This window comes from Lissotriton vulgaris, chromosome 9, assembly GCF_964263255.1.
Source record: "Lissotriton vulgaris chromosome 9, aLisVul1.2, whole genome shotgun sequence".
Classification (NCBI taxonomy): domain Eukaryota; kingdom Metazoa; phylum Chordata; class Amphibia; order Caudata; family Salamandridae; genus Lissotriton; species Lissotriton vulgaris.
In genome coordinates, this window is record NC_141697.1 from 896,658,902 (window position 1) to 896,686,041 (window position 27,140).

At 40.0% G+C, this 27,140-nt stretch overlaps 1 protein-coding gene across 11 annotated transcripts in view; it reads right to left on the reverse strand.

Moving 5' to 3' along the window:
• The window catches only part of RYR1 (ryanodine receptor 1), a 1,215,008-nt gene that overhangs the window by 523,364 nt on the left and 664,504 nt on the right, over positions 1–27,140 (reverse strand). For all 11 annotated transcript variants that reach the window (XM_086938669.1, XM_086938668.1, XM_086938662.1 and 8 more), the window contains 3 exons: positions 7,062–7,111; positions 4,469–4,529; positions 3,277–3,515 (listed from right to left, as the gene is read on the reverse strand). In XM_086938669.1, the coding sequence (XP_086794795.1) occupies positions 3,277–3,515; positions 4,469–4,529; positions 7,062–7,111 (350 nt within the window). The remainder of the gene's footprint in view (positions 1–3,276; positions 3,516–4,468; positions 4,530–7,061; positions 7,112–27,140) is intronic.

A 27,140-nucleotide genomic window follows, 5' to 3' on the forward strand; every position in this document is an offset into this window, starting at 1 on the left:
TGTCTATCCGGACTTGGTTGTCCAGGCGTAATGCTTGGTAAACAAGTGCAGCGAGGCCCATGTAGCTGCCTGACAGATATCATGCAAGGGAACTCCCCGTCCCAAAGCAGTAGTTAAATTCCCACTGAGGCATTATGAAAGGAACAGGAGGAAAAAGATGAGTAACGCATTTTAAGAATCTACTTACAACAGGGGACTGGAAAAGGGAAGGCTGATCTGGAAGCTGTAAAAAGGCTGAAATGGCAGAGAGATAGCTCTTGATAGTGCCCAGAGCAGAGCCCTGCTGGGCCACAGAAAGTAAGAAAAGAAGAACCTCTGTAAGAGGGGCAGAAAGGGGATCAACAGCCTTTGCTGTGCACCATGCCACAAACTTATTCCACCTGCTGGCGTATACCGTCTAATTGGAGGACCGCCTGGCTGCCAAGATTACATTACAAACTTCAGGAGGCAGGTCAAAAGACGGCAACTGCCGCCGCTCAATCTCCACACAAGGAGGTGGAGGCTGGACAGGTTTGGGTGGAGGACCGTCCCCATGTGCTGCGACAGAAGATGCTCCCGAAGAGGCAGTCGGATCGGGGGCTCAATGGCCATGCTGCGTAGCTCGGGATACTATACTCTTTGAGCCCAGTCCGGAGCCACAAGAATGACTTGGGCTCGGTTGCACTTGATCTTCTTCAGACCTCTGGGTAGAAGTGGTATAGGAGGAAATGCGTATAGTAGACCACAACTCCACTCGCGACAAAAAGCGGCGCCTAGCGAGTGCCGCCTTGGATATTCCAACGCACAGAACTAATGACATCGCGCGTTCTCTTCGGTGGCGAATAAATCTAACCAAGGCTCTCCCCACTGCTGAAAGAGACCTTGTGCCATGTCCGAGTTCAGACGCCATTCGTGATCCATCATGCAACGGCAGCTGAGTTTGTCCGCCCTGGCATTGAGAGAACCTGCCAGTCGTTGAACCACCAGGCAAACGCCCTGGTGTTCAAGCCAAGTCCAGAGGCGCAGAGCCTCCTGACATAGGGGCCACGACCCCACCTGCCCTGTTTGATGCAGAACCACATGGTGGTGGTGTTGTCCGTGAACACCCGCACCACTCTTCCCCGGACAGAGGGTAGGAATGCCTTCAGTGCAAGCCGGATCGCCCGAAGCTCCAGAAGGTTGATGTGGAGCCCGGACTCTGCCGGAGTCCAGAGGCCTCTGATCTCCGCCTCTCCCATGTGGCCGCCCCATCCCAGGAGGGACGCATCTGTCCCAACTGTATGCTCCAGATGGGGAAGAGAGAGGGATCTGCCATTGAACCAATCGCAATTCATGAGCAACCACTGCAATTGTCGTGCAGTGGCCTCTGAGATCTGGACGTGATCGGACAGGTTGCCCTGATGCTGTGCCCACTGGAACTTCAGGTCCAAATGCAGAACCTGCATAGGGTGCAGAAGGCCATCAGGCCCAGGAGCCGGAGAATCATCCTGACCGAAACCCGGGATAGAGGCTGAAAGATCGGAATCATAGCCTGTATATCCCGGACTCACTGCTCAGGAGGATAAACCCATAACCGCGCCGAGTCCAGAACCGCTCAGATGAAGAGGAGCTTCTGAGAGGGAATCGCAGGGGTACGCACAGTACCCCCGCGATCATGGGGGGTACGCACCGTACAGTGTGTATGTGATTGAGTACTTTTCTGTACGAATCGCCCTTACATAACATGGGCTGTACGAATCGCGTCCTCATACCCCGTTCCGGATCGTACTTGTCGGGTCGTACAGCATGTGTACGAGTCATACGGTTCACGGTTTCAGCCTTGCAATACGTACGGATTGCGACGATTCGGACAGATTCACGAAATACGGATCGTACTACGCGACTCGGACGGACGGGTACGAATTGTATGGAGAGGGCTCCGGATACGAATTGTATGGATGTTTTTTTACCGGGATCGGAATCGACCCCCTTATGTAAAATGTGCCTTTTATAGGCATTTCATGTTTGAAAAAACACTTTTTAAAATGGTGTTCTGGAATCCCACAAATTTGTGGAGATATTCCCCTGTTTATGGATTGCAGAGAGAATCCAGTGTCAGAGAACTTTCACTTCGGGATGTGCTTTAGTCAGCAGAAGTGCCTAGGTAGAACTCAAGGTGAATTTGTTCAAATAGCACAAAGAATATCCCAATCTGGGAAATGTGAAATGTCACAGTAGAAAACATTATTAAACGTTTACATCGTAGCCTTTTGCACTGTAGCACTGTCAGCCAATCTCATCACAACAAATTTGGGCAGTGCTAAAGCTGAATGACAGTGCCCTGCAACCATATAACTGCCTGAGTTCACAACTAAAAAGAGACAATGAAGTTGCAGAATGAAAGTAAGCAGTTCCAGTAACACCACAGGCTCTGTCATTCATGCAACTTGATACATCATCTGAAAAGAAAGATATTTGTTTGATTGGAGTCACAGGAAAGTTAACAATCCCAGTATCTACCAAGCAAAAAACGTAAAGCAAGCACCCTTCAAACCTGTGGCCTATAAGCTAACAGGAGAGGACAGTTTCCTACAGGAAACAACAAGAGCATGGGCCAGAAGTACTGCTTTTGTCAGTTCCAGACATACCTCTTTGTTGTATTAAAGTCACTGCTGCTCCTGGATATGGACCTATTTTTACTGAGGACCCATGTCTGAGGAAGTGGACTGCATCTGTACATCAAATGGTGTCAGCATATAGACTCCATAGGACACAGTTCCCATACAAAAGTATCACTTCAAAATGAATGTATTTTTCTCGAATCCCAAGCACCATGTTAAGTAGATATAGAGGTTGTCTGTGGGCTAATTCCAGGCACATTCCCTGCAACTACTCAAACCGTATTACTCAAGACAGCTCAACAGGAGAAAATGCTTTGATTAAAGAATACATCACTTGCAAAACTCAGTTCTAAAGTTCTGAAGTGCTCACATCTGTGTTATTTGAAAAAGGGAACGTATGTCAACAGGTTTTACCATATATACACTAAAGAATTCTAATTTCGAAGAATGCAGAGTCACACTACTAGGTATACAAGACATCACCTGGCACCGTATATATGTAATGAGAATTTGTTTCAACCGAGACTGACACCTACTGATATCTAAAAACTATATAGTACACACAAAATTAAGTTCTTAATTAGAAAGTCCTTTTATGATAAACATGACAGCAGTTTACCATTGAAAAGCAGAATCATTACTAGTTTTTAAGTCCCAGCTAAGTCCGCCACCCACATTTCCCCCATCAGTCTCTTACGTATGACATCATCTCCGAACTGGTGCTGAGCGATGTGCTCAAAGAGGGACGTCAAGACAGGCAGGAGGGCCACTGTTGTGTAGTGCATGTTCTGTGTCACTCCTTTAACCTGTGTACGGGACTGTGACACCTTGCCAAGCTTCAGGTTCTCCACCATTTTCTCAATGTCCTCGGAAGCACCCTCAAAGAAGGAGCGCAGGCCTGCCTTCACAATCTCAGGGCCTGATTTCATCACTGTCCTAAAAGAAATAAAATCAAGGAAATACTTAATTGTTCTCTGTAGAGCAGTAAGAGACATGCTGAAAGAGGTTCTGTCCATACTAGCTTTTTTATGAGGCTTGTCTCTATTGTGGTCTCTCATCTACTAACATAGGCTTATTCCCTCTCTGCAGCTCTGCATAAAGGACTTTCTTTCCAAGATCGCACATCCTTTGTGCTGGAGTAGCTCTCCTCTGCTGACATGTATTCTCTGAGAAATAGTCTCTCTGAGTGTATCTATCTTTCTCCAAGAAGGGACTCTGACACTGGCTGGTGGTCTCATACCGTACCTAATCTCAACTTTTCCATTAAAAAGTTTAGTAGGGATGGGGTGAAGTAAGGATAAATGAGTAGAACAATAGTTTGATAAATGAAGGCCAGTTTCGATCAACAGAAAGTTGGTTTCATGCTAGGACAATGTTATATTAGCAAGAAGATGCATATATTGATCAGAGAGATGCATGGAAGTAGAATCTGACACTAGCAAAAGGGTAGGTAAATTAATTGACTCATTTTAATAGGTTTGTGGAATGGAATATGTAGATGGATAGATAGGAGGATGGATTGTCAGATGAAAGGATGAAATAGAAGACTGAAGTCTAGATGCATCAATAAATGGACAGATGGATGTTCAGATTGCGAGTCAAATCAATGGATGTACACAACAGATGGTGAATGGTTGGATTGATTGTTACCTTCACAATAGAAAGGCTGGTGAGAGAATGTTTTATAGACAGATTGATGAAGAGGCTGATTTTGGTACTGAAGGGTGATGAAATAAGCCAATAAGGGATGGGTGGCTGGGTAAGGGATGGATGGATTATTCACAATGACAGACAAAACACTAGCAATTATTCGATCTGATAAATCACAGCAGCTCTACCATCTCTATTTGTTTGGCAGAGGTGGGAAATCTCTTCAGTTGTACTCTTACCTAGCATCCAAAGAGCGAGCCAAGATATGAAGGCAGTTCACAACAGAACCAGCATCAGTTCCTAGCAGGGGATGACAGAAAGAAAACATCTAAGACATAGTTGACCTCACCTTGCTATTTCATGAGCATAAAACTCTAAAAAGTTTCACATTACACTGCACCCAAAGGTTTACTTCACTCCTGGTTCCCCACACTGCCCCAGGCCCTAGCCTTACTGTCCAATTCAATGATCATCTGCTTCACACTCATCCTGCCACCACACCCTCAGAGGTCTGCTCATAAACCTATTATTTTTCTTTTTGGACTGTCTTAAATATGGTAGTCTGTTGGGGCACAAGATGGCCAAAATCACTCGTTGAGACATTGACCTTGAGTATATATTTTGTCAAACGATCATGAAAGCTACTTTCCTTCTCTACAGGCACTCTGCTTCTGAGAGAAGAAGTTGAATCTCTATTTCGCAGGCAGATTTCTTGGGTGAGGAAGCTTAGCAGCTTTCATCTGGTGTTTGTCAGCCAGAGTAAAACTGTTGGGCAAAGCTCTGAAGAGAGTTTAGCATTTCTAATAAACTTGCTAGTTCCCTTTAGAATTCAACGTTCATTTTTACATTCTATAGACAAACAATTGAAAACAGATTCATATGTTAGAATTCCATTCTTGAAGACTGAAGGACTCCCATATACTGTTTCATTTCAGATTTAGAATGGAAGGCTTCAGAACCCATAGACAGTCTTCTTGATCCAATCCACAAATGTCTAGTTAAATTAATTAAAGTTGACATACTCTGATTACGCCTCTGTGAGTAAATCAAGTATAGTCTTGTTGATAAGACCAAAAAAGTGTCAATAAATACTCAAAAGGCCACTCATTTTGAAAAGATGCTTGTTATATTTGTAACAGACAACATACAAAATAATCAAAGTGCAGATGGCACCATGTCATGGTGCTGAGAAATGTTTCTAACATGCCATAAAATCACAGTAACATCAAGGGTTGCCTATTGAGTTTTAGTAGACCAGAAGAGTCTATACAATTCGTATGAGTAATCCTTATGTGAGTTCTAACCACATGCCAATGTTAGATGCAGTGTAGAGGTTTTGACCCAACCTTATTTGAATAGGTCTAATAAGGACTATGCCTTGATGTTACTGTAATTTTATAGCAAACTGTAAACATTTCTCATCACCATTAGCACTGCACCATCTGCACTTTGATTATTTGCATGTTATCTGTTAAGAACATGAGAACATTTGTTAAAGAAGTGGCTTTTTGAGCAGTGGCACAATCTTGGTAATATTAACAAGCATATAATTGATACACACATAGTGGTACAAACTCAATATGTCAACCTTTAAATGAATTCGACTAGACATTTGTGTATAGTTTACTCATGAGACCATAGTGTGGATTGGGTATTATAGGTTTGGTCCATGTTCAACAATACTTTCATGATCTAATCAGCAGCGGTAGGGGATAGAAGCATGCCTTCTACTGTAGCCTTTGGCAGGTTGAAATAGACCCATGGTAGAGGGAGCCTCCAGGTTCTTGCATAGCAATGATACATTGGCGAGTTTACATACTGGCGTCCTAAAACCAAAGTCCAAGGAAATACCTCTTCAACAGAATAGCATTTACATGGTTTTCCCAGGTAAAAACGTGTCTGTGACTTTGCTCCAGAAGCCAACCAGTTAAGTGGCTATGGTTCAGGCATGAGGCTTTTCATGTTTCTGACCTTGACCCATGTAGGATATGCACCACTTAGATTAAACTCTAGCAGCAAACAGGACTAATGACCTTGATACAGAGTTCTCTGTGTGCAGACACCACATATTTTCACGCTGAGTCAATGTTGATGATACTGAATTGGACAATCAGCAGTCAATGCCAATAATCATAGCGCAACTCTGATATTAACTTTGATGCTTGAGTCCCAGGACCCAGGATATATTCCCGAGCATCACCTAGGCAAATAATGTTTCAAAGTCAAGATCAATGAACTTTATGTAATTGTTAGAGCAGGGTATATTGGCTTTAGACTGCCAATGACAAGCATAGGTATTTTCCACCAACATGAATAGACGATTAATTAATTGCACAGTTTAAATAAAACCCTAATCTATGTGATGTTGATGGCTGTGCTCTTCATACAGGTATCCTACATTTGACAAAAAAGTTGTCTCTCCTACTGTTAGACAAGTCTCTCAGTCAACAGAATGTGCATAAGCTAGAGATTTTTGTGCCTTACACAAACGTCTTAATGGCTGTGCTCTTCATACAGTTAACCTAAATTTGTCAACAAAGTTGTGTCTTCTACTGTGAGACAAGTCCCTCAGTCAACAGAATGCACATAAGCTAGAGACTTTTGTGCCTTACACAAACATCTTAATGGTAAAAGTTAAAACACTAACCAGGGAGATAAGCAAAGGAACAAAGAAGCAGAGAAAGAATAGAACAGGCAACAGTGGGAGATTAAACTCTCAAAGTAGACAGGAAGAATGCTTTTCCACCAGGTGTGTTTGTACCTGAAGGGGTCGGGGATGGGGGTATAGAAATACATCCTACACCTCAGCCACAATCAGAAAAGGATGCTTACCAAAAAGAGAGACTCTGTGCCGAACCAGAGCAGAAAGCTTGCAGAAGATGCTAAAGGCAAAAAGCATGAGGAAGAAAAGGCAGAAGACAAAGGAAAAGAAAAGTAAATGAAAAAGCGATGGAAAAGAGACAATGTAAATATTTTGTAAGATTGTACAGCATAGAAAAATCAGAAGACCATCCCATAGGAAAACATGCACATTCCTATGTACATGAAAGTGTTGATGGAGCTATCATTTACACATACCCTATGGTCTACCTTAATAAATTGTCCACGCTTGTTTTTTAGAGTCCATCCGTCAGATAAATGCAAGTGCTCAATGCAGTGCAATAACCATTTTAAACGGGTAAAGATATACTAGCTAATGGACTCTCTGGAACTTCCCAAAGAGTTTTGACATCTCTATAGAGTAATGTTTATTTTTAGACTTTATCAAGATTAATGTACTCAATTATATTACCAGGATTTGTGATATTTCCTTTTTTACATCTCTCTAGTCCATTTACTGCCTTTTTTACCTATATCAATAATTATTGCATTAACTTAATAGCATTGTAAACAATAGGCATTTTAAGTAAACAACTTAACATCTAATAACTAATATGAACTTGTAATGCTTAACTGATGGAACTATTCCATTTGCACCATGATATTTTCTTCCATTAATGCTTTAAAGCATTTTATTTGAAACCATACTTTGGAATGATACCAATGGTTTAGACCATTTAGTACATCCACCATTCACACATACATTTATCTGGGCTGCTTCACAAAGGCATTTGCGAATATGGGAAGGAGTACTAGAAAAGTTTTTAAGTAGTCTGACATGCCTTTGAGAAACACCCTGAAACATCCAATTCCCTATTAATAAAAGTCCAAAAAGGGCATATTTGTCACTATTAGTACTAATTGTATAAGATTATTACATAAATATTCCCATTTCATTCCCATTTTAGATTTTTTGGGGACGGTTTTCAGACAGAACATCGAGTTGGAAATGTCAACTTACACAAATATTGAGTTGGAAATATTGTGACACAGAAATATTGACAGTTAAGAACAAGCATTTGCAATGCAATAGGTCTCGCATCGAGACACATTTGAGCAACAGGAAGTGAAAATAAAAATGTGTGTTTATCTAGCTCCTGAAAAGTAAGAAAAAGCAACTGTAACGTACAAAGCAAATTGGCAAAAGTAGAAAAAAAGCAAGAATTATTGGATGGGTAATTTGCTTATAGATGTATGCATTGTATTGCATTTAATATGTAATAGAAATAGAAGACTTAATAAACAGATCAGTGCATGTAAATGTTGTGGTGGTGAGTGATGCTGTTGTGTTGCAGAGTTAATATGTTGTTGTGCTGCTCACAAAGCAGGAAACTAATGATGAACAAGGCAGGGCGCCAGCGAGTGCAAAAGCCCAATTAACAAAATGTAATAACAGACACGCCCTAAGTAAACACCAGCACTAATAAATCGGACATTCAGACCTACAATATCTGAAAGCAAAGCTTTTAACACTGATACTGACTCACTAAGCAGGAAATGAATGAACGCGGCATGGCGCCAATGTGGAAAAGGTCAGGCTGTTTAAGACAACTGCCAAAGCCTAATAAACAGATTGCAATACGAGAGAAGAGCAAAGTAAACAGCATTGGCATATAAATTGTATATGAAGGCCAAGTATATTTGGAGACAGATTATATTCCACAGAAACATCTAACATTTGTAGGGTTTTACAAGTGACACAACAGATGGGCTGTTTAGTCCTGTGAATAGGTAGATACATGTACTCCTGTCGGCACCTTTTGATATCACGTGGCATCTCCGTAACTTGGCTAATGTGGTGCGCGGTCATGGAAACCTTGTTATGGGTGTTGACGCCGTGTGTGTCACCTCCGTTTAAGGTAGTCACCCTCACTTGCACTGCTAAGGCAGGTGTAAGGTCTAGCACGAGGAAGCCTAGACATCCAGGCGCCCACTAAGTGTTGTTAGGGAGCAAGGGTCCTGAATCTCAGTTAGCAGTTGCAAGCATGCTGGGACTTGTAGTTGCACTTGTGTCACAAGTGGCGGCATACTCGTCCCAGCATGCCTAGCGCTACTGATTACTCAAGACTGGCCTACCCCCGCCCCTCCCCTGTGGAACACAGAGGTGCACACAAGCCTCTAACTGGCCTCCTGGTTCATGATCTATATGATATTAAGCACTGAAAAACAGCACAGCGACCTCCAGCAAACACTGCACGCTCGCCCATAGCTCAGCGGCGTAATGCACCTGCGACAGAGTAAGTGCCGGTTTCCGAACAGTCTTCTTCAGCGTCTCACAACAGCCAACAGTAAGTGCCATATTCTAATTTATAGATTGTATCAGGCTCAAGCGAACTGCGGGAAGTCCTCGTGGATCTGGGGGTAAACCCTGCCTGCAGCTAATGGCACAAAAACAACCATTAGGCAGCGACTGCGTACCTCCTCCTGTGGCTTAGTAGTGACGCGCTAACTTGCACTGACCCCTCCCCCACCCCCAACCAAATGGTACTGTTGCTATCGACATAAGAGGGTTAAACGTGCATTAGTGCGCGAACAAATGAAAATCAATGCATCTCTGTTGTAGGTGCATTCGCCATCCGAGCTATTACACCAAAGCCACCTTGAAAGAGAGTCAAGAAGCTGCATCATCTGCGCACATCTGTTAGGCAATCAGACCGCTAAAGCCTTCCTGAACGTAGGAAGATTCTCCTGCTTGGTAATCAAGGCTTTAAGTGGGCCATGTCTCACCGGGTCCGCTCACCAGCAATGTTTTGAAACGGGGCCGCGAAACAGACCTGATTCGGGCTCTTATTTTTCTAGACTGCAGTGGCAGCAGGCACATCAGCGTGCAAGTACTCACACTGCTCACTTCTCAGTACTGGACAAAATAAGGCATGACGGCATGCCAAGTGAGCGTTGTAGGGGAAGCAAAACCTTCCAAACAGTAAATGTTTCTCTGTATTTCCCTTATTTTGTTTAAATGGCGCCTGGGTTCTCACACGGTTGTATAGCAGCCCTTCCCAAATGCCGATGATGAACTAATTACTGTGTGGCAGCCAAAAGACATGCTTTCCCCTAAATTTCCTTTGTCTGCCTAGCTCACCGACCCTGATTTGCCAACTCTATCCCTCGTACAAATTCGCCAAGTGACACGACAGACGGGATGCTTAGTATTGGAAATAGGTAGATACATGTACTCCTGCCGGCACCTTTTGTTGACACGTGGCATCTCTGCAACTTGGCTAATGGGGTGCACGGCACTCTACTCATGAAGCTTTAGTCTTCTTTGTGGGTCCAATATGTGTTTTTACATTTGATGTGATTAAATTGCAGTTTAGTTCCCTGTGCGCGATGTTAACACTAATTCAATTGCAGTGTAGTTTTCTGTGCGCGTGCCGTTGTTTATTATATAAATACTTATTTTCTTATGAAGCATTGCTCTTCTTTGTGGGTCCAATATGTGTATTTACATGTGAGGCGTGTCGCTGTTTATTATACAAATACCTACCTTATGCAGCATTGGTCTTCTTTGTGGGTCCAATATGTGTTTTCTTTTACATGTGACGCTATTTAATTGATTTTCACTTTCCTGTGCGCGTGCCGCTTGACGCTTGCCCCAAACAACAAACTAAAGACACACGGCATTAGGGGCGTTCTCTACACCACAGCTGCAGTGCCCGGCAGTGTCTCAACACGTGATGCTAACGCGCCAGCTGAAGCGTGTGCTAGGAATGAAATCTATGACTTTATGATGCAAATGACTGTTTATGATAGAAATACTTAATTTCGTATGACGCATTGGTCTTCTTTGTGGGTACAATATATATTTTTACATTTCAGGAAATTCAATGCTAACGCGCCAGCTGAAGCGCGTGCTAGGAATGAAATCTATGATTGTTTATGATATAAATGACTGTTTATGATAGAAATACTTATTTTCGTATGACGCATTGGTCTTCTTTGTGGGTCCAATATGTATTTTTACATTTCAGGCAATTCAATTGCTGTCCACTTTCCTGTGCGCGTGCTGCTGTTTATTATATAAATACCTATTTTCTTATGAAGCATTGCTCTTCTTTGTGGGTCCAATATGTGTTTTTACATGTGAGGCGTGCCGCTGTTTATTATACTAATACTTATTTTCTTATGCAGCATTGGTCTTCTTTGTGGGTCCAATATGTGTTTTTCTTTTACATGTGCCGCTATTCAATTGATTTTCACTTTCCTGTGCGTGTGCCGCTTGACCCAAACAACAAACTAAAGACACACGGCATTAGGCGCGTTCTCTACACCACAGCTGCAGCGCCCGGCAGAGTCTCAAAACGTTATGCTAACGCGCCAGCTGAAGCGCGTGCTAGGAATGAAATATAAACAAACACGCAAGTCATTAGGCGCGTTCACTACACCAGAGCTGCAGCGCCCGAGAATGTCCACGTGATGCTAACGCGCCAGCTCAAGCACGTGCTAGAAAAGATATCTAAACAAACACGGAAGTCATTAGGCGCGTTCTCTAAACCAGAGCTGCAGCGCACGGGAATGTCTCAACACGTGATGCTAGTGCGCAGGCTGAAGCGCGTGCTAGAGATGAAATCGCCTAAGAAATGCGCGTAACCACCCCCGCTCAGCCATTCCCAGGAAACCCACAACAATAGGTCTTTCGCTGGAGAAGGGCTATGAGCTGCTAACACCAGCGAGACCTAAAAAAGGGGTGACCCTGTGTCCCTCAGAACCTGGGTAAGTTATAGTTAAACAAAAGTCGTTCTGTCGGGTAGAAGAAACGTAAGTTAAGGATTCTTTGAATGCAATTTGAAAGGTAAGCTCTCGAACACGCAACAATTAGACAAGGGAAATATTGACAGCAAGAATATTGTGGTCAAAAATATCAAATTTAAGGTAAGAAATATTGTTTAAAAAAATATAGAAGTCATTAATATTGTTTACAAAAATATAGTTGTTTAAAATATCAATTTTTTAAATTAGTGTTATGTATTTTAGTTTATATTTTAAATGTATGTGATGTATGTTTTTTTGTATACGTATTGTTTATGTTTTGTAATATATATAATATATATATATATATATATATATATATATATATATATATATATATATATATATATATATATATATATATATATATATATATATATATATATATATATATATACCGTTTGATTTTAAGTACATTTTACGTTCTTTTGTTCCGTAGCGGGTTGTGGGTTTATTGGGGAATAGGGTGGGAAGTAATTTAATTTTAATAAATTAATGATTATTTGTATTTATTAATATTTATTTATTTGAGATTTTATAGTGTTAATTATGGGAAATTATTTTCTTTCTAATTAATGATTAATTGGTTGTCAATTAAAATTAATTAATTGTAATTAATTACGGTAGTTGAATTATTTGTTTTAGGTGTGGGTTGTGGGGTTTATTGGGATGAAAGGTAAGAAGTAATCTATTTGTAATTAATAATAATTAGTTGTTAATACATTTTAATTAATTGGTAATTTATTATGGTAATTGTGTACTTTGTTTTAGGTGTGGGTTGTGGGGTTTATAGGGGTAAAGTGTGGGAAGTAATTTTTGATTAATTAATGATTAGTTGTTAACTTATATTATTAATTTATTGTAAATTAATTATGGGAATTGTGTAATTAATTCTTGGTGCGGGTTGTGGGGTCTATAGTGGTAAAGGGTGGGAAGTATTTATGTTTAATTAAATAATAATTTGTTGGTAATTAATATTAATCAATTAATTGAAAATTAAATATGGAAATTGTGTAATTAATTTTAGGTGTGGGTTGTGGGGTTTATGGGGTAAAGTGTGGGAAGTAATGTAATTAATTGATATTTAGTTAGGATATTTTTTTGTGTGGGTATTTACTGTTATAGGGGTACAGTATGGGGAGTAAATTAAGGTTACTTTAAAATTAGTTGGTAAATACTATTAGTTTTTTAATTGAAAATAAGTTTTATAAGTGTTTAATAATTTTACAGCAAGGCCCGGAGGCCAATATTATGCACTATACTTTTATTACCACCCAGGCAGCAGCAACAATAAAACATAGAATTAGAATCCAAACACATTCCAGAACTCTGAACATATATAATCTCATAGAACCTGCAGCCATCTTCCTCTTTTGTTGCTGCTCAGGCATGAGATAAGTTCTTTCTTTTGGCTTAACTGTTTAAATGTGTTTATAATCATAAAAAAAAAAATGATTAGAGTTATAGAGTAAGATGTCTGTCTGTGTTATGTTATAAGAACTGTAATTTGTTTTATAAATGTAAAGTTTATAAAGTATTTAATTTCACAGAAGATTTAATTTATTTTGGTTTAAAACGTGTTTTAGAGTAGTTTAAAACGTGTTTTAGAGTATAGGAAAAAGTATCTTAGTAATATAGGAAAGTATCTTAGTAGGATTTTCGGTTTTGGAGGATTATGTCAGAACGTATCGATATACAGGCAAAGAGAGCATTTTTAATATTTGTTGAGCTAGTGTAATTGAGAGGCTTTGTTGATGCAGAGAAGTGGAAAAGGAATTTGTGTAAGTTTAAAAAATAAAGATGTTTTTTACCGTCTGTCGTGCTTTGACGGTTTTCTAACATCGGATGAAGGCAGTTGGAAGTGCGCGTTGGGTGACGCGCAAGTTGAATTCAGGCCGAGGGAGTGCGCGAGCGTGCGCAAGACCGATAGCGTGACTGCTAGTAGAATGGTAATGAGTCCCGCATACGAATAAAATATGATGTAGAGGGGCCACCGTACTTACGTTGCGTGCGGCGGCCATTTTGTGAAATTGGGAAACTTCATATTGAAAATGAAGAGATTCGAATGGCCATATTTTGGGATAGTGTGATCGACGAGGGCTCAGTTGATGGTTTGTTTTTCCTGTCAGATGTCGGGAGTCGGTGACAGGCGCGGTTGAGATTATAATATTGGCTTGAGGAAGATCGGAAAGTGTAGCGGATAAGGCAGATTCTGAGGGAATACTCACTTTGACAGTGGGAGTTTTTTAGATTTGATAGTTTAAAGGTTATTTTATAAGGAACAAGAATGGAAGGATCAGAAGGAAATTTTGAGGAGAGAATGAAGGTGTACATGGAAAAGATGTTTGGCGAGATGGCAGCGTCAATAGACAAAAAAATAGAAAGTACATTAGAGAAAAATGTACAGAGAAAGCAGAGAGTTGGTGATGAGGAGAGTTTTTGGACCACAGAGGAGATAGAGATGGGCATTGGTACTTCTGGTCAAGGAAAAAGGGGTCAAAAGAGAAAAAGTATGGATGGTATTAAAAAAAGGAATGAACGTAAGGTTCAAAGAGAGGACGCTATAAAGGCGAGAAAGAGCGCAAAAAAGGCACAGAAATTAAAACACACGGTGGTTGCGTGTGATACGAGCTCAAGTGGTGATGTAGAGTTACCTTGCAGCTCAAATTTAGAAGAATCTGATTTTGAGGAGGTTCCTCAGAAGAAAAGGAAAGTAAGTGAGAAAGAAATAAAAGTGGAAGATGATGAAATATATGATCCTCAGGGTGAGGAGATGTTTGACCCTTTGTTAATACAACATCCATTATCACCCCAATGGACTCCTGTAGATCATGTTGCGAAATATGTTCGCTATTGGATTAGGAGGGAGATTCCAAAGGAGGTGAGGACACGTATGCGTAGTGAGTGTCCTAGACCATGCTTGGATAGTAAGGTGGCATACACATCGGAGCTAGATCAGAGGATGCTAGCTTTTATAAACAAAACAGGGAAGGACCCTAGAAGAGGGTTGGAGAAAGGATTAAAAGGGTGCCAAGACAGATTATTGGACATTCTTGGCCCTTTGACTAAGATTTTTGATATATGCGAAGAGGCGCATACTCATAATATTGGGATTGACATGGTAGAATTACGTCAGTGGATTCAAAGGGCTATTTGCCTTTTGGGAAGCGCAAATACTTCTTTGAATATTGAAAGAAGAAAGTCGATCCTATTTAAGGTTGACCCAAAATTGGTTGATTTGGCTTCAAATGAGCCAGGAGAAAAATCTGAAGGATTGTTGTTTGGGGACGATTTTGTGAAAGACATGTCCCGTTATGTGAATACTTTCAGTTCGCTAGAAAAAGCGCAGAAAGATATTAGACGTGTTTTTGGAGTGGCCGGGAGAATGCGGGGTCGTTTTCCCGGCCGAGGACAAGGAGTGTCGAGAGGCAACTTTGGCAGAGGAAGACCCTACTACTCAAATTATGGATCAAGTTTTTATGGATCCAGAGGTGGACAAGGACATTTTTTCCCCCAAGAGGCAGAGGAAGAGGCATGCGCTCAGAGAGGAGAACTAGGGGGGCCTCAGGTAAGCAATTTTCAAGACCCTACTTCTATCCGAATAAAGTTGGGCGGCAGACTAGCCCTTTTTGTTTCGAGATGGGAGGAAATAACAAGAGATCCATGGGTTTTGGAAACAGTTGTTGGTTACAAGATAGATTTTGCGGAGATTCCTGTTCAAAAGTGGGTCCCGGAAATCTTAAGGTTTTCAAGAGAAATGGAGGATTTAGTGACAAAAGAGATAGATGCTCTCTTGGAGAAAGGGGCTATAGAGGAAGCAAAAGTAGTAAAAGGAGGATTTGTAAGCAATATATTTTTGGTGGAGAAGAAGGAGAAGAGAATGCGTCCAGTGATAAATCTGAAAGAATTGAACGATTGGGTGGTGTACAATCATTTCAAAATGGAGGGGATTCACATGTTAAGGGATCTTTTAAGGAAGGGAGATTGGTTGACAAGGTTGGACCTAAAGGGTGCTTATTTAACGATTCCTACGTGCAGGGAACAAAGGGATTTTTTGCAGTTCAGGTGGAAAGGGAAGTTATGGAGGTTCAAGAATCTCCCATTTGGTCTGGCGTCGGCTCCATGGTGTTTCACGAAGGTGATGCGTCCAGTGGCGGCTTGGTTGAGATCAAGAGGAATTCGACTGATTGTGTACTTGGACGATTTTCTGATTTTAGCAGAGGAAAAGGATCTTGCGAGGGAACAGACAGAGTTTGCAATCAGGGTATTGGAGGACTTAGGTTTCGTGGTGAACAGAGAGAAGTCTTGTGTGATTCCCCAGCAGGAGATTCAATTTTTAGGTTTTCAGATACAGACATTGGAATGTGTGTTGAAGTTACCAATGTTGAAGGTGAAAACAATCAAGAAGGAAGTGAGGAGAGTTTTGCAGTCGGATTGGATAACATTGAGACAGTTAGCTCGGCTGTTGGGTCTGTTGTCTGCATCGATTCAAGCAATATTTCCAGCTCCTTGCTCACTTTGCCACTGGATTCAAGCAAGCCGGGCTGAAGACGGCTGGAATGCCAGAAACCGGTCCTCGGAAGCTTGTTTCCGGTCCAGGGAAGACATGGCTTGGCAGTTCGGGCTGGACTGTTCCCATGAGGCACAGGGTCAGACTGATTTGCATATGGCCATGTCTGAACTGGGGTGGCATAGTGGGCTCAAGAACGGTGATGGATTAAACCCAGATCTTTTGACTGGGTGTGAGTGTTTGATTGATTTGGATACTCCGTCCATCACCACCCCCTTTTGTACCGCTTTTGGCCGTCATAAGTGTGGCAGGGTATGCTCAGACGTGAGTCCCTTGCTCACTTTGCCACTGGATTCAAGCAAGCCGGGCTGAAGACGGCTGGAATGCCAGAAACCGGTCCTCGGAAGCTTGTTTCCGGTCCAGGGAAGACATGGCTTGGCAGTTCGGGCTGGACTGTTCCCATGAGGCACAGGGTCAGACTGATTTGCATATGGCCATGTCTGAACTGGGGTGGCATAGTGGGCTAAAGAACGGTGATGGATTAAACCCAGATCTTTTGACTGGGTGTGAGTGTTTGATTGATTTGGATACTCCGTCCATCACCACCCCCTTTTGTACCGCTTTTGGCTGCCATAAGTGTGGCAGGGTATGCTCAGACGTGAGTCCCTTGCTCACTTTGCCACTGGATTCAAGCAAGCCGGGCTGAAGACGGCTGGAATGCCAGAACCCGGTCCTCGGAAGCTTGTTTCCGGTCCAGGGAAGACATGGCTTGGCAGTTCGGGCTGGACTGTTCCCATGAGGCACAGGGTCAGACTGATTTGCATATGGCCATGTCTGAACTGGGGTGGCATGGTGGGCTAAAGAACGGTGATGGATTAAACCCAGATCTTTTGACTGGGTGTGAGTGTTTGATTGATTTGGATACTCCGTCCATCACCACCCCCTTTTTTACCCCTCTTCATTACAGAGCATTGCAGAGATTGAAAGGGTATCATCTGAGGAAGGGGGCAAGGTATTCTCAGAGAGTATGGTTAAATCAGGAATCCAGAGACGAGTTGGATTGGTGGATGATGAACCTGGATGCATGGAATGGCAGGGCAATATTTGGAGAGATTCCAGAGGTGGAGATAGAGTCGGATGCGAGTCTTCATGGTTGGGGAGCAAGATGTGGTTCGGTGTCAACAGGGGGGAGATGGTCGATGGAGGAGTCTCAGATGCATATAAATTGTCTGGAACTGCTGGCGGGGTCTTTTGCAGTGAAAAGTTTTATGAAGAATTCGTTGAAGTGTTGTATTCTTCTAAAGATGGACAATCTGTCAGCAGTGAGATATGTGAACAAGTTGAGCGGTCCTCGTTCAAGGGGACTAGCCAATTTGGCGAAGGATTTTTGGAATTTTTGTCTGGAAAAGGAGATGGTTGTTCAAGCTCAGTATGTTCCAGGTCTGAGCAACGTAGAAGCGGATTGGTTTTCAAGCTATATGAGGGATGTAAGCAATTGGAAGTTGAACAGGAACGTTTTCAAAAGTCTGGAAAGGAAATGGGGTCCGTTTCAGATAGATTTGTTTGCGGACAGGTTGAATTGTCAGATCAGTTTTACAGTTGGAAACCGGATCCGGAAGCGAAAGGGATAGATGCTTTTCTGCAGGATTGGAGTCTAGGAAGGAATTATGCTTTTCCCCCATTCTCTTTGATTCAGAGAGTGATAATGAAAGTCAGGAGGGAGAAGGCGGAGTTATTGTTGATAACTCCTTTTTGGAGGTCCCAAGTGTGGTTTCCAGACGTGATGGAGTTGTTGGTGGAGGATCCTGTGTTGCTACCGGATCTGGAGGAAATTATTCTGGATCCTTTGGGGAATGTTCACAACATGGTGGGAAACGGTCAGCTAAGATTAATGGCTTGGTTGATTTCAGGAGAGTTTGGCAAATACATGGATTATCGGAGGAGGCTGAGAGTCTCATCGCTAAGTCTTGGTCTAAGGGAACGACAAAAGTGTATAAGTCGGCTTGGAGAAGATGGGCTAGTTGGTGTTTTGAGAGGGATTTGGATCCCTTATCAGCTTCTGTGGTAGATGTGGTGAATTTTTTGACTTTTTTGTTTGAAAAAGGCTTGGCTTATAATTCTGTGAATATTAGTAGGTCTGCAATTTCGGCAGGTCATGTTTTGGTTGATGGCCTTCCTATTGGGCAGCATGCTCTAGTTAGGAGGTTGATTAAGAGTGTGAGGATAGTTTTACCCCCTAAGGCGAAATATGGCTTTCTATGGGATGTGTCTTTGGTTCTTAAGGAGTTAGAGAGTTGGGGTGAGAATGAGTTTTTGGAAATTAAGTTATTGACGTGGAAACTTTCAATTTTACTATGTTTGGTTTCTTGTAGAAGGGTTTCGGATGTTAGAGCTTTAGAGGTAGATTCTAGGTTTTTTCAACCGGAGGGTGTGTGTTTTGAGTTGCGTAAGAGAATGAAGACTATGACAAGGACTATATTTTATCCTCAGTTTTATGAGAATAAAAGTTTGTGTGGTCAGTTGTTTAAAAGAGTATGAGAAGAGGACGTTTGGTTTAAGACCTTCTGGTTGTTCACAGTTGTTGATTTCCTTAAGGAAGCCTTTTAAGGGTGTCTCATCTGCTACTCTGGCTAGGTGGGTGAGAGAGGTAATGTTTAAGGCAGGGATTGATACTGGTGTGTTTGGCGCTCATTCAGTAAGGGGAGCTATGGCTAGTAAGGCTTATATGAGAGGTTTTAGTTTAAGTGGAATTATGAAGGCTGCTGATTGGAGTTGTGAATCCACTTTTAAGAGATTTTATTTTAAACCAGTGGAGAGTGTTTTGAATAGTGTTGTTGATGAACTTTGAACATGCATAATATTGGCCTCCGGGCCTTGATGTAAAATGCAGATTTTCAACATTTGGTAAGGAGTAGAAAATCATGATTTTAATAAAGGCACGGAGGCTAATATTATCCCTCCGCTCTTCCCTCCCATTGTTTGATGGTTTGTTTGATTTTTGTTTTTTCTGTATAGGTTAAAGAGAAGAAGTTATTCCCTGAGAAGGTGGAGATTTGAGAAAACGAATTCCTATAAGAAGAGTTGGTTGGTTCAGAAAAAGAGACTTTGGTTTTATTTATGTTCGCAGCGTACAAAAGAGGAAGATGGCTGCAGGTTCTATGAGATTATATATGTTCAGAGTTCTGGAATGTGTTTGGATTCTAATTCTATGTTCTAATTCTATGTTTTATTGTTGCTGCTGCCTGGGTGGTAATAAAAGTATAGTGCATAATATTAGCCTCTGTGCCTTTATTAAAATCATGATTTTCTACTCATTACCAAATGTTGAAAATCTGCATTTTTTTACAGTTTAATTTTAGCTGTGGGTTGTGGGGTTATAGGAGTAAAGTGTGGGAAGTTAATTAATTGTATGAGTTTTAATTTGTTTTTTAATTAATAATATTTCTTTAATTGGTAATTAATTATGTTATTTAAGGAAGAACATTTTTTTAATTTAGATGTGGGTTGTGAATTGTGTGGTGTTATAGGGTAGGAAATTAAAAAGTAAGTAAGAAAGTAAATGTATGTAATAATTTGTTTCTAAATAATTTCTAATTGAAAATATTTATTTGTTTGGAAATTATTTCCTATTTTATTTCATATAATAGTTGTAGGTTATTTTCATATATATTTAACATTATAATATGTTTTTGTTAATGAATAATAAATATATTTGTATTTTAATTGTAACATAGTTATATATTTTCTAATTTATTTAGTTTTTTAAATATTTTTGTTGTTAATATTTTATTTGTTTTTAATTTTGAACTGACTGGAGTAAGAATATTAATTCTTACTCCTCTGCAATCCAACACTTCCCCTACTGATGCACCTACTGGAGTGGGAATAGTTATTTTTACCCCTCCGCTATACAACACTTTCCCTACTGTTACAGTCACTGGAGTGGGAATAGTAATTTGTACCCCTCCGCTATCCAACACTTTCCTTACTGTTGCACTCACTGGAAAGGGAATAGTATTTTTAACCCCTCTGCTATCCAACACTTTCCCTACTGTTGCATTGACTGGTGTGGGAATAGTAATTGTTTCCCCGTTGCTATCCAACAGCTTCCCTACAGTTGCACTCACTGGAGTGGGAATAGTAATTTTTACCTCTTCGCTATCCAACACTTTCCCTACTGTTACACTCACTGGAGTGGGAACAGTAATTTTTACCCCTTCGCTATCCAACACTTTCCCTACTGTTGCTCTCACTGGAATAGGAATAGGAATTTTTACCCCTCGGCTATACAACACTTTCCCTACTGTTACAGTCACTGGAGTGGGAATAGTAATTTTAAATCCTTCACTATCCAACACTTTCCCTACTTTTGCACTCACTTGAGTGGGAATAGTAATTTGTACCCCTCCGCTATCCAACACTTTCCTTACTGTTGCACTCACTGGAAAGGGAATAGTATTTTTAACCCCTCTGCTATCCAAAACTTTCCCTACTGTTGCATTGACTGGTGTGGGAATAGTAATTGTTTCCCCGTTGCTATCCAACAGCTTCCCTACAGTTGCACTCACTGGAGTGGGAATAGTAATTTTTACCTCTCCGCTATCCAAAACTTTCCCTACTGTTACACTCACTGGAGTGGGAACAGTAATTTTTACCCCTTCGCTATCCAACACTTTCCCTACTGTTGCTCTCACTGGAATAGGAATAGGAATTTTTACCCCTCGGCTATACAACACTTTCCCTACTGTTACAGTCACTGGAGTGGGAATAGTAATTTTAAATCCTTCACTATCCAACACTTTCCCTACTTTTGCACTCACTTGAGTGGGAATAGTAATTTTTACCCTTCAGCGAGCCAACACTTTCCCTACCTTTGCACTGACTGGAGTAGGAAATGTAAATTTGAAGGTTATTAAATAGATTAAGGTTTTAATTTATAATAGAAAGTTTTTTTATTAGATTTTATGTTATTGGTATATATATATATATATATATATATATATATATATATATATATATATATATATATATATATATATATCCAACACGTGACTCCTCTGATCTCTCGGTGTTTCAGCAACCACGCAGCACACCAGCAAACAGGAAGGAGACGGACCACAGCACATCAGCAGAGTTGTTTTATTGAACAACAGAAAGCAGCTACGCGTTTCTGGCAAGTTGTGCCCTTGTTCACGCTGCAACTAGTACATCGAACTCAATGCTTTTTTATATGCTAATTACACATAGTGACCAACCCCTCACAGTGACATAGTGAGTCATGTGACTTTATAGAAATAAACAACATACTTCCACAGTAAAGTGACAGTGTATCCAATGGAACATTTACCAAAAGACAGAAAAACATCACTGGTTAAATCCAGATATCGCTATACATGATTCATAAATTCTCACCGGTTAAATCCACTTATAACATTCATGTATCTCATAGAACCTATGTATAATAGAAAAAATTCCCTTACTTAAAAAACAGATAAACATCTGTTTAGTAATAAACAATAACAGGGAAATTCTAATATCTACAATTTAGGCATATGGGTATATCCGTCAATGTACTAGCAGTCGTATGGAAAAGTGCTAAGTGAGTAAAGTGCAACATTTGTAAAAAGTGCATGAGAAAGAAAAGCTGAACCAGCTAAAGTGCAATACCAGTCATTATATCAAGTACGATAAGCAAATATGTATTGACAGATGTATAAATAGTGGGTTATTGATTACCCTATCATTTCATGTGTATATGTCACGTACTTTAATAATAATAAATAGTATAAATAGTTAAAATGGAAGGAACCTAGAACCATATACAAAATCTGGGTTTAAGATAATCATATGTCGATATATAGTGACCTTTCAATTTCATAGGTCTACCTATACATAATTCTACATCTCATATTTATAACCCACATTAATTTACATATATTTATTTACAAAGTTCACCTCCATTGTCCTATTGATTAATCATATATGTACAAGAGTAGAAAAATAGGAAAATAGAAAAATAGAAAAACAGTAGCAAAACAGTATCAAAATCGTATCAACATCTGTAAAAAGGTGGAAAAGTAGAAAATTACAAAAGTACAAAAGTGCAAAACTCCTCATATAAATACATATGTATAAATGTATACCACATAGATCAATATATACACATAAATACATATATATCAAAATTTCAAATAATTCATTACGGATTCCAATCATTCCAAATTTACAGATCAGTAGAAAAAGTATATACAGCCATATATACAATCTAGGTGACAAAAATGAGCAGACCCAAACTCAACCTCAAAATAGGGAACCTAACTAAGAGGGAGAAAGATAGTGGGGATGGGTCTGTGTTTATCAACAGGAAGTGTACAGCGACAGGAATTTGATATGGTTATAAGAAGTGATGTAACTCATCTATATTATTCAAACCATTAGGCCAGCGTGTATCGAGCTCCAATATCATCTTAGTTTCTAGCTGTCTTAATCGTGACTCCCTATCCCCTCCTCTGGTCATAGGTGGCACGGACCCTATTACAAAATACTTCAAGCACGAGAGATCTTTGTTGTGCACTCTTTTGAAGTGGCGTGCCACCGGGTAGGCAGGGTCACTGTGTAAAATAGCGCGCAAATGCTGCAAAATTCTGACATGCACCTGCAGCTTGGTACTACCCACGTATTGTAAGCCGCAGGTACATGTCAGGACATACACAGCGAAATCCGTTTTACAGTTGAAGTTGCCCAAGATCTTTCTGGGTTCAGTAGAAAATGGAGTCAAATATTGGGATGTATTTACTCCAAATCTACATGCGCGACAGCTAGAACATTTGAAAAAACCCCTCGAAGGTTTTAACCAGGGGGTTTTTGCTTTTAATTCAGGAGCCGGCTTGTCCAACACAGATCCCATACTTTTAGCCCGTCTAAAGGTAATAGTGGGATTGGCTGGTAACCTAGTGTTTAATATGTGGTCACTCAGCACTATAGGCCAATTCTTTTTAAAGATTGCTTTCAATTTCCTGTCCTCACTGCTGAAGGCTGTTATCATTCTAGGAACCTCATGTAGAGTATCAAGTGCAATACTAGTCTCTGGCTCGGGTTGTCGGGAAGGGAACAAACTCTCTCTGGGTCTCAATTTGGATTTTTCGACCGCTTCCTTCAGGATTTTCTCAGAGTAGCCCCTAGCTTTCAATCGCCCCAACAATTCCTCTAAACATTTTTCAAAGTCAGAGGGCAGACTACAAATTCTTTTTAATCTAAGAATTTCTCCATAGGGAATCCCCACGATGGTGTGTTTCGGGTGCATACTGGCGGCATGTAAGGTCATATTACCTGCCGTCGCCTTCCTATGGAGTGTGGTCATAAGCTTATTCTCAGAAACATAAATCTCTACATCTAGAAATTGCATTCTACATTGGCTGATATTGATGGAAAATTTAAGATTCATGGCATTGTTATTCATATCATCAATGAAAGAGATAGCTCCCTCCTTAGGCCCTTTCCACACCATGAATATATCGTCTATATACCGTAGGTAACAGACAACGTGATCTTCCATGGTGGTGCGGTGCATCGCGGTGAGGACCTGCTCCTCCCACCAGCCCACGTGTAAACACGCGTAGCTGGGAGAGAAACAGGCCCCCATCGCTACACCTCTCATTTGTCGGTAGACATCCTTACCAAAGGTGAAAAAGTTGTTGTGCAGGCACCAATTGATTAACCCAAGAATCACTTTGTTATGCTCATAAAAAGCCATGGGTCGTTTGTCCAAAAAATGCTTAGTTGCATGCATACCTTGTTTGTGGTCAATACTCGTGTATAATGATTCCACGTCTAATGATATTAACCACATATCTTCTTCCCAATTTATGCAGGCAATTTTGTCCAAAAAGTCACCGGTGTCACGCACGTAGCTGGCAAGGTTTTTCACTATATCCTGGAGAAAGAAGTCTATATATTGGCCAACGTTTTCGCTCATACTGCCAATGGCAGAAACTATTGGCCTCCCAGGCACCGGTGTTATATCTTTGTGTACTTTTGGAATCAAATACAGAGATGGCATTCTTGGGAAATTAATATTCATGTATTTGTATTCCTCGCCGGAAATAAGTCCTTCTCTCTTCCATTGTGAAAGCAGTTGTTGTAATTCTCCCTTGGCATGGAGGTATTCTTTCTGATTGGACAACTTATAACATAAGGGATCAGAGAGTTGTCGCTTGGCCTCTTGGATGTAAGCTTGTTTGGGCCAAATCACAAGATTGCCTCCCTTATCTGATTTTTTTATTACAATCTCATGATTCTCCCCAAGTTTCTTTATAAGTTTGCCATATTCTCTCCTCATGAATGTAGTTTTCTTCCGTCTTTTGGAGTTGGTATGTTTGTACAATTGTTTAATATCATTAATCACGCAGTCATGGAAGACGTCAATGGCGTCTTTGGGTGTCATGTATATATATCCGTAAATGTTTATATCATTTTAAAATTATAAAAGAAATTAAAATTCAGAGTTTATTAATTGTTTTAAAGTAAATATATATTAATTATTATGTATGTGTTTAACTTTTTTAATTAAGTTTATTTGTTATATTTTTTTAATTTACATTAAATCTACTTTTTTTTAATATTAATTTTATTATTTAACATATTTAATATGTATTATTTTATTATATATATATATATACATATACAAATCGAAATTTTATACAACAATTTTTTTTGCATCAATATTTTTTTCTCTAAATTTTTGTACTTACCTATTTAAGTATAGGGAGTCGATATTTTCGTATTCTATATTTTTTCATCGGTAATTTTTTACTTCTATATTTTTTACATCAATATTCTGTCAGTGAACCTTCCTTTGTGAATTGGCACCTTTGTGTTTATCATAGCTCAGTTTTGAACAATGCTGCTCGCACCGATGAATGTTTATAATGCACAGCTCTCCACTTTGCCCAGAAATGTTCCCCAATAAAAAGGACAAACATATAAAACTAAAATAGATATCATCAATCTTCAATCTGGTTTTAGCTGTTGGTTATGTCTGAAATATTCGAATTTTTATTAGAAGTTTGAGAATTTGATTGGCATGTGTGCTGCATTGCAATAGTAAAGTGCGTGCTAAAGCTGAGTAAGGTTTGTGACTTATGAAGTGTGTTAGGCGGAGCTGTGAAAACATATGTAAACTGACATGAGTGGTATTACAGTAGTTGCTTGAAATTAAAATAACAGTTATGATTTGAGAGTTTTAATAATTTATTTGGTATTACTTATTATAAAAGTGTTGCATAAGGCTTTGCAATATTGTCAATATATATGAAAATACTTTGGGATAATTATATTTTCTTAATGATCCATTATGACATGCCATTCACGTTGTCCCATAATTTCTGGTATTACTGGGTAACTGAGTCACAGAGATAACCTTTATGACACTCTTTAGGATTCTAAATTTTAATTTCTTGCACACATCTGAGGTTATCCCCAGCTAGTCATAGCCAAAATGCAAATGCAGCGCAAATCTTCGAAAAGGAGACCTAAGAGCTTAAAACGATAAAGATATAACCATATTATTAAGGACCCATTTTTATTACCCAAGATGAACGAAGAAATAGACGAACTGGCCCAGTATTTGGTAATCTGGAAAAGGCCAGATGCGTGGGGTGAAATGGAGGGGTATGAAAACGCAATTTGAAACAGCAGGTTGTCACTTTTATGGACAATGTGCAGCACTGTGGTTTACAAAGCCTCAGCTCTAATAGAGTACCATCACCTTTTTTTTATCCTTGACCCTATTTGGACAAGATGCAACTACAGACAAAGATAGACTCTACATAGTGACAGTTAAAAGATAGTTTATACGTTATTTGAAGTCTCTGTCAACATTAGCAATAATAGTAGCAAACATTAGCACGTAAAAGGGAAGAAAAAAAGCATTACTTTGAAATGTTATGTTCTTTAATAAGCTACCAACAATGACACCAGAGCGAAAATTCGTCACGTATTCAGAGGTAATACTTAGTTGTTTTTTGTCCGAGTTTTTTAATTCTGAGTGAAATACAAGCTCCTTGCTAAAATTAATTCAGTGCAAAGCAGCTGTGTATGAGATATCACATGTGGTAACTTTTTTACTAGATTTACCTGCTTCCTTGAACTCTAGGCCACTTTCCTTATTCAACTAAATATGCCTGGGAATCAACCCTGGCTGTGGCATCAACAGAAGCCATTGGATAACAGGGTTAAGAATATACACATGATTAATGCTAACCACCAACTTCGGGTAGGATCTTATCCTCAGCTAGAAAGAGTAAGAAAGCTTTAATGTTGAAGATAAATGAGATCTTCTGCGAGGAAACCCTGCTCATGTTGTATTTCAGCTCGTTTTCACTGTATAAAATGCTTAGGACGGAATCTCTTAAGTAGCTGTAATGGCCATTTTTGGCTGAAATTTACTCACAAGGCTTCCTAGGGCCTGAATCTTGGAATATGCTTAAGGATCCTCATTCCTATGAAGTTCCCTAAGACAGATTCGTGCAACAAAGGAGCAGGTTTTATACATGATGCCAATAAGGAACTTCATCCCAAGAGCTTCATATTCTGTGTCCATAAAAACAAGGCCCAACTCCAGACACTATTTCTCAAACCCCCCTGAAGGTGGAAATTAAAGCATATTTTTCCATTATTCACTTTCTCAGTACATATGGACAGGGCCACTAAAATTATGTGATTTTGCTGTTTTAGTATTATCCACATAGTTATGGATTTGATGCCTTTGTTAC